Raw genomic sequence first — 15,322 nt, 5'->3', positions numbered from 1 at the left:
TAGGGTGAGGGCCTCCGGGAAAAGCAAGGCAAGGTAATTACAGTCAGAGCAGTATAATAACATGCAAGGAAACCCCCTACCAAAACTCTGTGTTAAACCTTAAGTTCTAGAGTCATTCTTCAGTGAGATCAGTTAATATTCCCCAGATAAGGAAAAGTGGCACATTTTTTTATTATGCTAATCATTTGTAATCATGTGTAGGATTCACTTCAGCATGCTAAAAGGCCCAGGCCTATGTGCTGTCTTTCCTCCTTCAGAGCTAATGAGATGATTTGCAATCTAGGCAATTAATAATGGCAAGCAAGCCCAGACATAAACAACATAGTAAAAGGCAGGAAGGATTCCATCTTAAAAATAAGATTGCATTTTAATACCTGGAAAGTTAAGAAGTAAGATTCTTAACTTACTCTTTTGCAAACAAACAACTCAGCCCACCTTGAGGGCTGGGCAGGCAGTCTTGTTTGATATGCCCCCAGACCAAGACACTGGTATCTCAGAGAGAAATCAGATCAGTAAATTTCTTGTGTTAATTTTAAATATTCAGGGACCACTTAACAAGTCCACACCCCTAAGCCCTTTATCACTTCCCAAAAATCCTCAACTGCTTATAAAACCCCTAGACAACTTATAACTGCAGGCTCTCTTGTCCCCTCCTTGCATGAGCCAGCTCTGTTCTCTCACTTTATCTCTAAATAAAAACCTCTTCCTGGCTCTCCTAAAAAAAAAAAAAATCAGCAGGGTGCATTACTTTTCTTTCTATACATGTAACTATACTGGTGGGAAAACCGTTTCCTTAAGAAAGGCTACTGCTTTAGTACCTGGTGTTAGAGGAGTGGGTGTGTGTGTGTCTAGATTGTAAAGGTAGATTCACATCTCTTCTGTGTTCTTTCAAAGGGCTTTTATTAAATGGTATTCTTGTGAAAATAGAATTATTCCTGGTTACACGTTGAGACTTTCTTGTCAGTGAAGTAACATAACAATAACGGTAAATAGGACAAACAAACATGCAGGCCATATGCTAAGCACTCAGGTTATGTATTTTAACTCATCTAATCCTCATAACTCAATCAGATTGGTTCTGTTACCATTTTGTAATCAAGGAAAGTGAAACTTTTGGGGTGAAGTGACTGAGCAAGGCCACACTGCAAGTAAGTGGCAGAGGTGGGTGTGAAACCCAGCCCATCTGATTGCAGAGAGCAGGTTCCTAGGTGCTACGTACAGTGGTTGAAAAGTACAGTATAATAGTTAAAAGCACAGATTCTGTGAAAATGGGTTTTTGTGATAACAGCTATTTCTTAGAGTTCATGTGAGGATGACTGGAAGGAAATCCTGGAAAGCATTCCCAACATCCAGGTGTAGCCATTACCTGTTCTAGGAACTCTCAATTGGTAATGGGTATTTGAAATTTGTTTTAAATATAAGCATTTAATATTATAAAAATGTAAAAGACTATTAAGAAAGGAGATGATTAGTGCAAATAATAAGAGTGTATTTTAAGTGCCAAATGCCAAAACCTATGTTTAATTTTATTCTGTCATCAGTTAAGGGGTTTTTTGCCTGCAAAGCATTCTCGTTTATGTCTCGTTATGTCTCTGCATACTGATGCCACAAGATACTTTGTTCCACCTACTGGATTGTTTCTGAAGCACTGTTGATTTTGTTCCTTGTGTTTTAGGTAATTTGGTGAGTGGAGGAGTGGATAAAAGACAAATAGCCAACCTCCAGGAATCAGTTGGTGAGACCAGTTCGCAGAGTGTGGTTGTAGCTGTAGACAGGTAATGATTTTGTTCTCCAGTGAAACCGGGCTACCCAGTGGCTTGGCATCTTCTGTGTAGTTATTGGGTGTGAATGATTCCTAATTTGTCTAACTGTTATAAGAGTTGTCAGCTCCAGATCACCCAAACTAAGAAAGATGGCACACATAGTCCACAACCACTCATAACCTTCACATTCATTTGAATTTTGACCTTGAATTGCATCGTGACCTTTTAAAAAAAGTTTAATTTTAACATTGAGACCATATTATGTCAAAAACAAAGAGTTTTTGCTTATGCTGATGTTTTAAATTACTTTGTGCCTTAGTAGAAATTACTTTTTTTAAAATTTCAAGAAAGGTTTAAGAGTTAAAGCCTTCCCATGAGTGAGAGTTGGTCAAGTTGACAGTTTCCATTTCCTTTTCCTCAAAATCTTTCCATGATTTCTGTTTACTTGAAACTTGCCCTAAGCATCCAGGAGAGATAAATAAAGTATTCTTATTCGAAGACATTTATTAGGTACCAGTGCTTTAAATATAATCAACAAACTCCTGCAATTGCTGTTGAATAATTATGTAAACTGCTGTTCATTTGGTTAATGACCTATCCCATTCCATTAGTATATAGACGGTTTTCACATGATAGCAGTATAGAATTTTAGACATAATTTGTATTGATTTCAGAACAATCCTCCTAGTATTTTAAACTCTTTATCAGTATGTTTTGATTACCATGCTCCTGTTGTGTCTCTGCTTCACAGAGATACTGACTGTAATGTACTTGTGGGTTTTCCCAACTTTTTTCACTTAGGTTTAGGCTACTAGGACAAAAATGTTTATTCTTCCATTAACCACACTTTCTTCTTTCCTGTTTCTCTGCTTGGCCACATAGTGAACAATAGCAATCTTGCCCAGCCCCTTTTTGTATGCTATTATATCTTTTTTAAGTTGAGATATAATTCATATACCATAAAATTTACTCTTTTAAAATGTGCAATTCGGTGTTTTTAGTATATTTGGAGTTGTAACAACTATCACCACTGTCTAATTTCAGAGCATTTTCATCACCCTATAAAGAAGTCCCATACACACCGTCAGTCACTCCCCATTTCCTCCCCGACCAGTACTTATAACCACTAATCTGTTCTCTCTATATATGAATTTGCTGATACTATACATTATTGAATTGTCTATTTCTCCCTTTTAGTTCTGCCTTTTTTTGCCTCATGATTTTGGGGCTCTTTTGTTGGGTGCATATGTATTTATAATTGTTACCTTTTCTTGACAGAGTAAATCTTTTATCATTATAAAATGTTCATTGTCTTGGTAATAATTTTTGTTTTAAGTCTGTTTTGTCTGATATTAGTGCAGCCACTCTAGTTCTCTTTTGGTTACTGTTTGCAAGCTGTATCATTTTCCATACTTTTACTTTCAACCTATTTGTGTCTTAGAATCTAAAATGAATCTCTCTACAGTATGTAGTTGGACCATGTTTATTTTAATCCATTCTGCCAATCTCTTCCTTTGGATTAGTATGTTTAATCCATTTACATTTAATGTAATTGCTAAGAGGTATGATTTATATCTGCTATTTTGCTACTTTTAAGTATATCTTTTTTGTTCTCCTATTCCTCCATTATTACTATCTTCTTTTGTGTTAAATATTTTCCAGTGTATCATACTTCCTTGTCATTTCTCTTATATTTTTCTGAGTTACTTTCTTACTGATTGTCTTGGAATTATAATGAATAATAACTTTTAGCATTCTGCTTTAAAATAATACCAGTTTAATTTTAATAGTATGAAAAGTCTTGACTCCTTTATAGCTCCATTCTCTCACTCCTCCTTTGTACTGTTGTCATCATACAAATTATATCTTTCTGCATATATGTCCATCAACACAGATCTATAATTACTACTTTTTATGGTTGTCTTTTAAGTCAGATAGATAAAATGAGTTACAAACAAGAAATACAGATTTCCCTATATAGTAACCTTTACCAGTGTTCTTTAATTCTTAATATTGTTTCGAGTTATTATCTAGTACCCTTTCATATCAACTTAAGGAACTTTCTTTAGTATTTCTTGTTTATGCAGATCTCTTCACAACAAATTGTCTCAATTTTTGTGTACCTTAGAATATTTTAATTTCTCCTTCATTTTTGAAGGTTAACTTTGCTGGATATAACCTTCCTGGTTGATAGTCTTTTTATTTCAGCATTTTGAATATAATATCCCACTTAATTTCAACTCCATGTTTCTGGTAAGAAATCAGCTGTTAATATTATTTAGGACCCCTTATCTGTGGTGAATCTCTGCTTTCTCGCCACTTTCAATATTCTCTCATTGTCTTTGGCCTTCAACAGTTTGATTATGATACATCTGAGGTGGATCTCTTGAGTTCGTCTTACTTGGAGTTTGTTGAGCTTCTTGGATGTGTAGATTGTTGTTTTTCATCAAATTTGGGGAGCTTTTAGCCATTACTTGTTCAAAAAATCTTTCAGTCTCTTTTTTCCTCCTTTTTAGGATTCCCATTTTGTGTATGTTGGTATACTGTACAGGTCTCTGAGGCTCTGTTCATTTTTTTTTAATCTCTCTTATTTCTGTTCATCACATTGAATAATATTATTTGACCTGCTTCAAATTCTTATTCTTCTGTCATCTCAAGAACCACTGTTAAGCCCTCCAGTGAAATTTTCATTTCAGCTTTATAATTTTCAATTTCAGAATTTCTACTGGTTCTTTTTATTATTTCTGTATATTTATTAATATTCTCTATTTGGTGGGATATTGTTTTGATACTTTCGCAGTCCTTTAAACATATTTAAATTAACTTAAGAACTTTTTCTAGTAAACTAAATACCTAGGTTTCCTCAGGAACAGTTTCTGTTGTTCTTTTCCTGTGAACAGGTCATCCTTTAATAAAATGTGGCAACTTTGGATTTCAGATTCCCTATCTCCCAACCCAGAGTTTATGGTTGTTCTTGTCATTGCTATTTGTTTAGTGACTTTGCTGATTTAATTATATAAAGTCTATATTCTTCTCACATGTGGCCAGTTTCTGCTCAGCTAGCCTTTCTGATCAGCTAACACTTGGGAAGAGATTTCCTGAAATGTCTGGGACTGTTCAGTCTCCCAGCCTTTGCTGAGGGGTTCTTTGTGCATTTTGGGGCACTCCTTTTCTGCTCAGGCATGCAGTTTACAACTCTGACTTTGCCTTCACTTCTTGCTCCTGTAGAACCTTAAGGCCAGTCAGAGAGTTTAGGATCTTCTCATAACTTTCTTGGGTGAGTGCAAAGCCTTACACCTGTGATGGCTGTCTAGATTCCCAGGACTATGTTGGAGCTTTTTAAAGCCTCCTGTGGACATCTCATTCCCAGCTTTTCCTTTTAAGTTTTTGGCCAGGTCCTGTTTGTCCCAAGTGTTACTGCTGCTTCAGGTAGCTACAGTGTTAAATAGTTGCTACTGATTGTTTTTGACAAAAGCTCCCAGAGAAAAGGCTATTTGTACTGAATAAGGGCTGAGTCGGTCAAGTAAAGGCAAATTCTGCAGATAGGGGTTTCTAGGGTATTCCCAGCAAGGTCAAACAGTGTCAGTTCTCTGAGAATGGTGTTTTGGGGGGAATTCCAAGACTGTTTTGTTCTCTCCAGTGGCTGCTAAGCTGCTGGTTTCAGTTACTGTGACTTTGAAACTATTGGTTTTCAAGGCTCCTGTGGAGCTGGGGAGAGAGTAATGGGGTTATACTAAGTTAAAATGCCACAATTTTCACTGTTCCTACCAAGATAACAGCCATTTTTCTTGAATAAACATTTTTACAAAGTTATGGGAATTTCCAGAGTTCAGTCCTGAAAGAGTTGGTTTGGTAATTTTTTTTTTACCAGTTTTGTTGTTGCTCTTATGGAAGAGCAGCTTTTTGGGGGTCCCACTCTGCCACCCCCAGTGTCATGACATCATATGCTTTTTTCTCTCCCCTCTCCCTTTGATGTGTCACTTTCTCTTTCTGCCATCAGAGGCATTTGTGCTCTTCACTAGTTCATTTGCCAGTTCTGTACCTCTGATTCTTCACCAGTTCTTTCAGTGGAGGTGCCAAACCTGAAATGGTTCCTTTCTGCTCTTTCTGAGTATTTGAAATTGAAACTTCAGCTTCCAAATCTAATTTTTATATACTGTCTGGACTTACCTTCCTAGAATTTTTACTGGATCTACAAGACTGGATGGAAATGCAATAGGTATGTATTTGTCTCACCTGTGACAACTACAGAAGCCTCACATTGTCACTGACTGACCATGACTAATGAGGCCTTGTCTGAACTGTAGTTGACTTTGTCCGCTGGCTCTGTGCTGTGTCCATGGACGAGCTGGCTTCCCCCCACCATCCCCGCATGTTCAGCTTGCAAAAGATTGTGGAGATTTCATACTACAACATGAATCGGATCCGCCTGCAGTGGTCCCGAATATGGCATGTGATTGGAGATCATTTCAATAAGGTAACTTTTCATATTCGAAAACCACCCATTGGTGTCCCAAAAAAGGCAGGCAACTAAATTCAGAAAAGAAGTGATTTTAGGTAACTCTACAGGTTTCTCCTGCTATATGAAAGCAGAGCACTCCTATAAAATCTTTAATAAGCCAAAATGGCATAAGGCAAAGACTCAATTACCATTAATTTATATGGAAATTTTTTTTTGCATTTCTTGACCAAAAAATAACCTCTCTTAGGTTTTTCTGGTACCTTAGGACACATCTTGCTAACTAATGCACATACTAAATCGAGATAAAGCACAGATGCACACAGAGTTCAAAGCTATGGCAGCTTAATGCTGAGATGCTGAGAGTAGTTCCTAGAGAACGAGGTTAGCGGCGGCACTTCTGCTGCTCAGAGTGTGAACTGCCTCTAGCAGCTCACTGCATAGCAAATGCGGAATGCTATTTTTACTGTTTGTCTTTTTTATCATAAAAGTAAAATCCTCTCCACATTTCTTTCAGTTAGTAAAAATTGTTACTAACTTAGGTCGTTTCATAAAAGTAAGTGGTGTAATGCAAACTTCCAAAAAGCTGGGAATACCTGTAATTCATTTTCCCCGTGAAGTAAGGACAGCTTGAGAGGAGTAATAGCCTACTTACATATTGGTAGAACTCACAGAGAACAGATAAAAAACCTGGTGGTATCAGTAGTCATATTCCATATCCAGGGTACAGGCTAACACTGCAAAAATTGTTATAGTCACTGGACAACATATTGGTGTTTAAAGTATTGTGAAATCCTGAAAAGCCTTCTGAATGACCAAAGATTAAGTTATGTTCTAAAAGAAAATTCTGGCTCCCTTTGCCAGCACTCTTCTGAAACCTTTGTCAAGGAACTAACATTTACTTTTTAAATCAGAAACAAGCCAGAGACTTCTTGTGTTTTAAAACTGACAACTACTGAGAGAAAACCAGAATAAACTTCTGTCACTCCACTAGAGGTTTCATTATGTAAATACAGACACAAGCATACAAAAAGAAATCAAACCATAAAACTCACAGAAGAAAACATAGGCAAAAATCTCTTGAATATAAACATGAGCAACTTTTTCCTGAATGCATCTCCTCAGGCAGTGGAAACAAAATCAGAAATGAACAAATGGGACTACATCAAGCTAAAAAGCTTCTGTACAAAAAAGGGCACCATCAGCAAAACAAAAGGCATCCTACCGTATGGGAGAATATATTTGTAAATGACATATCTGACAAGGGAATAACATCCAAAATATATAAAGAACTCACATGCCTCAATGCCCAAAAAGCAAATAACCCTATTAAAAATGGGCGGAGGATATGAACAGACACTTCTCCAAAGATATTCAGATGGCCAACATGCACCGGAAAAGATGCTCCACATCACTAATTATCAGGGAAATGAAAATTAAAACCACGATGAGATATCACCTCACACCAGTTAGGATGGCCAACATAGAAAAGACTAGGAACAACAAGTGCTGGTGAGGATGAGGAGAAAGGGGAACCCTCCTGCACTGCTGGTGGGAATGTAAGCTAGTTCAACCATTGTGAAAACAGTATGGAGGTTCCCCAAAAAACTAAAAATAGAAATACCATTTGACCCGGGAATTCCATTCCTAGGAATTTACCCTAAGAATGCAGTATCCCAGATTCAAAAAGACATATGCGCCCCCATGTTTATCACAGCACTATTTACAATAGCCAACACATGGAAGCAACTTAAGTGTAGGTTACTTAGTAGATGAATGGATAAAGGAGATGTGGTCCATATACACAATAGAATATTATTCAGCCAAAAGAAGAAAACAAATCCTACCATTCGCAACAACATGGATGGAGCTAGAAGGTATTATGCTCAGTGAAATAAGCCAGGCGGAGAAAGACAAATACCAAATGATTTCACTCATCTGTGGAGTATAAGAACAAAGAAAAAACTGAAGGAACAAAACGGATTGTACACATTCCTTTTTCCCACCTGTGATTCTGTTGTCAGGACTCTTACATGCCGATTCTCAGTTGTCTATGGGCCACTTATGGACAGGCTTGAGACACAGACTGGCAGGTAGTAATTAGACATTTCATGGTTGTCAACTTCATTACAAATGTCTGTTCCAGCTTATCAGTGCTGCTGTGGAAAGCTCAGGTGCTCAGTCTTTCATTCTTTCCACTGTCTCAGAAAGATGTTCTGCTTCCCCTTGGGAACCACAGCACATGAGAATCTTGCAGGTTTGAAAAAATGAATGGCTGAGTACAACTATAACTTAGCTCTCTAAATTCTAGCAGAATCGGAACAGTCACATGTTTCTCATCTAAACTAGGGTACGTGTGTCATGGAATGTGCAAAGCTGCACAAAGTAAGCATTGGTGTGTATTCCTGAAGCAGGAATTCCTGAATCCTGGATTTTTAGGAGGGGTATATTCTTTTCATTGTCTCTAGTTACATGAATATTACATTAACACCTTTAAAAAAATTACAGCCAAGAGCACCTTTGACCATCACCACTCCCAGCTAGACCCTTCCCAAAGCTAATTATTCTTACTAGTTTGGTGTATATCTTGCCAGGCATTTCTGTATGCACACACATATGTATGTATTCATAGAAATATGGATAATATTGTCTAGGTTTCTAAGTTATTTTCTAAAAACAAATTGTATCACAGATACCATTTTGTAGCTTGCATACCATTTTGTAGCTTGCTTTTTCCACTTAGCAAGAAATAAAAAATTTAGCTGTGTTAGCATATATGAATTTGGTTTTTTTTTAATTGTGGTAGACAACATATAACATAAACTTTCCATTTGAACCATGTGTAAATGTATAATACAGTAGTGCTAAGAACATTCACACTGTTCTGCAACAAATCTCCAGAGCGCTTTTCATCTTGTGGAACTGCAGCTCTGTACCCATTAAACAGCTCCCCAGTCCTTCCTCCCTCCGTCCTTGGCACCCACTGTCCTGCTTACAGTCGGTGTGAATTTGACTCTTCCTCCTGTAAGTGGACTGAGGCAGTATTTGTCTTTTTATGACTGGCCCTTTTCATTTAGCATAATGTCCTCAATGTTCATCCATGTGGTAGCCCGTGACAGAATTTCCTTCTTTTTATTAAGGCTGCATTTATTCTTTCTTTTTAACTGCCCAAATGTTATTCCATGTATATGAATATACTGTTGTATAGCCATTTTCCTATTAGTGTTTTCCTTAATTGCAAATGATATTGCAACAATACTTTTGTTAAAAATAAAACCTTTTCAGGTCAGCCCATATGTCAGTGAAATTGCTTGTGTGGAGCAGGCTGCTGCAAGATGCCCCAGATCCCTGGGCAGGGGTTCTGGTGGGAAACATTCCCTTGTTCTCCTTGAGAGAAAAGTCTGAGAAGCACCAACCAAATATACCCATAATTCAGTCCCTCAAAGGAAGGAAGCCATAGGCAAGTACAATATTAAGAAAGTTGAAAATATTTCTGCTGAATTTTGTTAGGCTTAATGATATTCACTTATAATTATTTGCTTTAAGTGACAGACATGGTCAAGTATGAAAAGGTTTTACAGAGACTTTGAAGTCTTTTGACCCTCCTGTATATTTGGATACAATTAATAGCAAGTGACAAATTGTTGTTTGATGGGTATAAGAATTTCAGTTTTGCAAGATGAAGAGAGTTCTGGCAATCCACTGCACAACTTGCACAACAGTGTCAATGTACTTACCACTGAACTGTGTGCTTAAAAGTACTTAGGATGGTAAATTTTGTTACATTTTTTACACAGTTTTTCAGAAAACAAATAGCATATTTTGAAAGCACTTTTAGTTAAATGTGCAATACTGATATTTCATCATTAAATTTAAAATCATACAGGTCATAGCCAAGAAATGCCTTTTTTTTTCTCCTTATGTATATTTTCCCAGAGCATTTGTTCTGAAGGCAGCCCATCCATTTTTGATGTTCAGAACCCCAATTGTTGTACTGTGCCTCTTTCACCTCACTTCTATTCCTGCTCAGGTTGGTTGTAACCCCAATGAAGATGTAGCTATCTTTGCTGTTGACTCATTAAGGCAGCTCTCCATGAAGTTTCTTGAAAAGGGAGAATTAGCCAACTTCCGTTTCCAGAAAGATTTTCTGAGGCCCTTTGAGCATATCATGAAGAAAAACAGGTATGTGCATTGTTCTGGAAGACCCTTGTTAGATTCACCACTGGTGGCCTAAAAAAGACTTCCTAACACTAACCATGAGTTAATTTTTTCCTCCCATGTTGGTGGAAGCAAGTAAAATGAGCAGACTGTAATTCACGTCTATTGTCTCTTAAGTAAATCTCACTAAACTATTTGTGTACAACCTTCCCAGAAGGACAGACAACACCACTGCAGCTAGTAGAAATACGTCCTGTACGTCCTTACTGGGGCTGGCGCTAAGGTTGGTCTGAGAAAGAGCCATTGCTGAAGCATCCTCAAACAAGGTCAGGAATTCTGTGACCCAGCATTTCTGCCCTATGAGGTGATAAAAGAGGTCAGGACAGTTGACCCTCTGAAGTAGTCACCCTGTTCATTTATTCACTTAGCCTGGCATCTGCTGGGTGCTATTCTAAGTCCCAAGCATACAGCAATAAAGAAAATGCAAAAATCCCTGTTTTCTTGTGCTGATTTGATAATTATAGTAGCTTGCTGATGAAATACAGGTGTTATCCTATCCTCTCTACTTTTATGTGTGTTTGAAATTTCCGTAATAAAATTAAAAAATAAATCTTTCTATTCCAGTGGGATAGACAAATGTAAAAATGTTTAGTAAATCACTGGTGATAATTGCTCTAAGAACATTAAGTCAAGGTAAGGGGATAGAGGCAAAAGCAGTCATTCATACAGGCAGGCAGCTGAGATGTGTTGGTAAGGTGGCCCTTAAGCAAAGTGAGGAATGAGCTCTGAGCGGCTGTGTGTGGTCTTGGGAAGCCAATGAGCAAAAGCCCTGTGGCAGGATGTACTTGGCACAGAAAAGGAGGAGCAAGGAGGCCACTGTAGCCAGGGCAGAGTGAACAAGGCAGGAAGTTCCAGAAGATGGAGTCCCAGTGGTAGCGGGACCACTACAGTGGCCACCTACTCATCCTGCTGCTTCTCATTTTCCATGGGTAAATGCAGATGATCCTTTAAAATAGGTCTGACCATTTCACCTCTCCTCAAAAGCTCCATCTCTCTCAGAGAGCAGGCCCAAGACAAAGGCTGATGGTCCCTCCATGACCTGGGTACCCTTTTACCATGGGGGCTCCATCTTCTAGGGCTTTCTGCCTTGTTCACTCTACCCTAGCTGCGATGGCCTTGCTCCTCCTCATCTGCTCACCATGCTCTTCCATTTAAATTGTTTAAATGAGCATATGTAATCCCACCCATGTATGTGTTTACCATGCATGTATGTCCCTACCCAAAACCCTAACAGGATTGGTCATCTGTGGGTGGCAGAATTAGTATATTAATCTAAATGTTTTGGGCCAAAAAAACTGACCAACGGTGGCTTAAACCAGGGCTTTGTGTTGTTTACAAGTCAGAGACAGGCAATCCCAGCTTTGGTTCCATAGCCCAAACTGTCACCGAGGACCCAGGTTCTCTCTACCCCTTTGTTTGGCCATCCACAAGGTTGCTTTTTATCCTTGAGTCTATTCTTTTGTGATTGTTGGGTGGAGGCTCTAGCTCCACGCATCCTGCTGTGTTCGGAATGAGATTAAGAGGAAAGGCAGCAGAGCCTACCATGTGTATTCCTTTTAAGACAAAAGCAAAATCTTCCCAGAAACCTCTCCCCTCCTCATGCCCATAGATATTCCCTTATATCTAATAAGTCAGAACAGGTCGTGAAGCTCCCCCAGCTTTAAGAGAGCCTGGGAAATTGAGGACTTGGCATATGAGACAAGATTTTCTTGTAGTCTTAGACTGTTTATGATCTGTTCCCTGAGGTTGGGTGTATTGCTGCCTGGATGGAAACAGGAGAGCTTGTTACCAAAAAGATGGGAGGATAGCTGTGGGTAGGCAAATGTCTGCCACAGCGATTGTCTTACTATTTTTTCCTTTTGTTTTCTCTAGTATTTTTAATGAATGTGGATTGCTTCATGCTTAAAAAAAATTTTTCTTTTTAAGTGCTGCTTCTAAGTGGTGAGCTGTGGTCATTTCCCTTCCCACCGTCTGAAATGCAGATGGCATGCTGCCCCCTTCCTTCCTTAGATCTCCAACCATCCGGGACATGGTGATCCGCTGCATTGCCCAGATGGTGAACTCTCAGGCAGCCAACATCCGCTCAGGCTGGAAGAACATCTTTGCCGTGTTCCACCAGGCAGCCTCGGATCATGACGGGAACATCGTGGAACTGGCCTTCCAGACAACAGGCCACATCGTCAGTGAGTGGCTCTGTTCCCTCCTAACATCCCAACTGAGGTTATTCCATATATGTATTGACTTAGGTGATTATTGTCCATCTTTCCCGTTGGAGCACAAGTGAAATGAGGGCAGGAAACTTCATTGGTCATCTCTGTGTTCCCAGGGCCTGCAACTGTACTTTGCACATAGTTGTCACCAATAAATGTTCATTGAATGAATGAATATTTGAGCCTTTACATCATTGCTTGAACTCAGGAGCCAGTTTAGCCCAGGATGTACTCAAGGCTTTCATTCCTGAGTAACTTAATAATAAATTCTATCTTCCATTGGTACTGATGTGCTCTTAACATTTTCACAAAAGGAGTTATCTCTGGAGAGTGTGTGTATATGTGCGTGTGTTTCATCTCCATTTCTAAATTCAGGCGTTATAAAAAATCTGTCTTTATTTTCCCAGCAACTATTTTCCAGCACCATTTCCCTGCAGCCATCGATTCCTTCCAAGATGCTGTGAAGTGCTTGTCGGAGTTTGCCTGCAATGCTGCTTTCCCCGACACGAGCATGGAAGCAATCCGGCTCATCCGCTTCTGTGGGAAATACGTCTCCGAAAGACCTCGGGTACATCTTTCCTCTCCTTGCTCAGATGGGCAGCAAAGGGAAAAGGAGCAGTGGGGCAAAAACCCTTGCTCCTGGCAAAGAGCTTTCTAGGTACTCTTTTAGAAGGAAGTGTTTGCCCTAGACTGTTTACTTCAAAATGCTGCCATTGCAGGGGTTATACCTTCTCTGTTACTTTGTGTATGTTAAATTATTTATTTTACTCGTACTGACTTCTCCATGGTATTCTACAAACTGTTTTTGAAAGAAAACAAACCTGCCTTTTAGGAGGTGACATTTAAAAATCATCTTTTGGTTTTTCCCAAAAATGTTTGGGGTTTCTCTGTTACGTCTCAATTTTCCAGAGGCCTGCTTGGTTTAAATGGCAGTCTTGAAACACTGAAATAGTGAGAAGTAGGTACTTTTACACTATGATGATCTATACAGATCTCTACTTAAGCATTCTTTACAAACCTGTAAACCCTGAAAGTGACACATCTGCTTCCTGTAACCACTCATCAAGAACTGATGATAATAAGAACCACTGTTGATTGAGCACTCACTATATATCAGGCGCTATTCTAGGTATCTTCTGTGTGTTAGTTCATTTCATCTCGAGAACAAACTGAAGTGAGTAATTACATCCCTGTTGTACTGGGGAGTTAACAGAAGCACAAAGAGAAATTGGCTAATGTCAGAGAATCAGAGATGATAGACTCCATTACAACAGACAGCACCACTTCGAGAGTGGTTGCAGAGCAGAGGGCTCAACATCCCAGAGATAGGCCAGAGAGTAGGTAGGGCTCCACTTCCAGTCTGGGGAAACATGGCCAGCCCTGGCCACCTGACCTTGGACAGCTTACTTAATTCTTAGTGCCTCCCTCCATTTATCTGTAAAACGAGACCATTATTTCTACCTGGCTCAGAGGATTATTGTGAGAATTGTTAATCCATGTAAAGCATCTTCACAGTTCCTGCCCCATAGCAAGCCCTCAGTAAATAGTTGCTGCTGCTATTTTTTTGAGTAACAAGTATTACAGTAACATTCTAGAAAGGTGTAAGATACTGAGTCATCCTGGATATTTTGCTGTAACACTTCCTATCCCTTGTAATCTGACATCCAAGTTACTCTAAAACCCTTGATGGTCCATGGTTCAGATGGGGAAACAGCTTGTCTGTTTCCTTGAGGTTCTCCACCATACCTTTACTGAATGGATATTTTTAGGAGAGGGAAATGTGTGGGGCTTTAACCTTTATGTAGTTCCCTTTCTGTTCCTTCCTTTGCTTAGTCTGAATCTGAGAAGTGACTTTCGTTGTAGGTGCTACAAGAATACACAAGTGATGACATGAATGTGGCTCCTGGTGACAGAGTGTGGGTCCGAGGATGGTTCCCCATCCTGTTTGAGCTCTCCTGCATCATTAACCGATGCAAGCTAGATGTGCGGACAAGGTAACCATGTCACGAGGCTTGTACCCCTTCCATCACTGATGAGCCTCAGTCACCTGCTCACCCATCCCCATGCTCTTCCACTACCTTATCTGATGTTCTTTTCTCCAACCCCATTTCCTCTTCTGCACCTGGCATTGTTTCCTCCAGAGGCCTCACGGTCATGTTCGAGATCATGAAGAGCTATGGCCACACCTTTGAAAAGCACTGGTGGCAGGACCTGTTCAGAATCGTGTTCAGAATTTTTGATAACATGAAACTCCCTGAGCAGCAGTCGGAGGTAGGTGAGGCCTAAAGCACCATCCTGCATGATGGCAAGGGCCTCCCTGGCCTGCCTCTGGCAGTGTGTCACTATCTGCATGGAAAGCTTAATGCTGAGCTACTTATGGTGTGTTTTAAAAATGGAAACATGCTTCCTGGGCCTCCTCTGGCAATATCAGCTGGTACAAGAAATTCCCCTGGGGTGGGGTCAGAGGAAGCAAATCATCATGGTCGGCCTGCTTGGCCCTCGGGTGCTATACTGCCAGTTCAGCTGGGCACCCATCTGGTTCTTCTGGTTATTTTGTTCATATCAACTCAGCTGTCAGCAAAAAGTGCAGTATATCTTGTTCCTTAGAAAAAGCATTAGAAGGGTTGTTTCAGTGAAGTTACAGTTGAAGATGATGCTGCAAATGTTAGACC

General features: G+C 39.5%; 1 protein-coding gene across 5 annotated transcripts in view; it reads left to right on the top strand.

Annotated features, from left to right (window-relative positions):
• ARFGEF2 (ARF guanine nucleotide exchange factor 2) overlaps positions 1-15,322 on the top strand; it is an 87,524-nt gene that overhangs the window by 51,190 nt on the left and 21,012 nt on the right. For all 5 annotated transcript variants that reach the window (XR_012131288.1, XR_012131287.1, XM_037006255.2 and 2 more), the window contains exons 23-30: positions 1,676-1,775; positions 5,942-5,982; positions 6,071-6,240; positions 10,253-10,404; positions 12,451-12,623; positions 13,058-13,218; positions 14,514-14,644; positions 14,792-14,921. Coding sequence is in view for 3 of the 5 variants with exons in the window: in XM_037006255.2 (XP_036862150.1) it covers positions 1,676-1,775; positions 5,942-5,982; positions 6,071-6,240; positions 10,253-10,404; positions 12,451-12,623; positions 13,058-13,218; positions 14,514-14,644; positions 14,792-14,921 (1,058 nt within the window). In the remaining 2 variants the exon portion in view is untranslated. The remainder of the gene's footprint in view (positions 1-1,675; positions 1,776-5,941; positions 5,983-6,070; positions 6,241-10,252; positions 10,405-12,450; positions 12,624-13,057; positions 13,219-14,513; positions 14,645-14,791; positions 14,922-15,322) is intronic.

This window comes from Manis javanica, chromosome 5 (genome assembly GCF_040802235.1).
Source record: "Manis javanica isolate MJ-LG chromosome 5, MJ_LKY, whole genome shotgun sequence".
Taxonomy (NCBI): Eukaryota; Metazoa; Chordata; class Mammalia; order Pholidota; family Manidae; genus Manis; species Manis javanica.
This window is presented reverse-complemented; position numbering and strand designations above follow the sequence as displayed.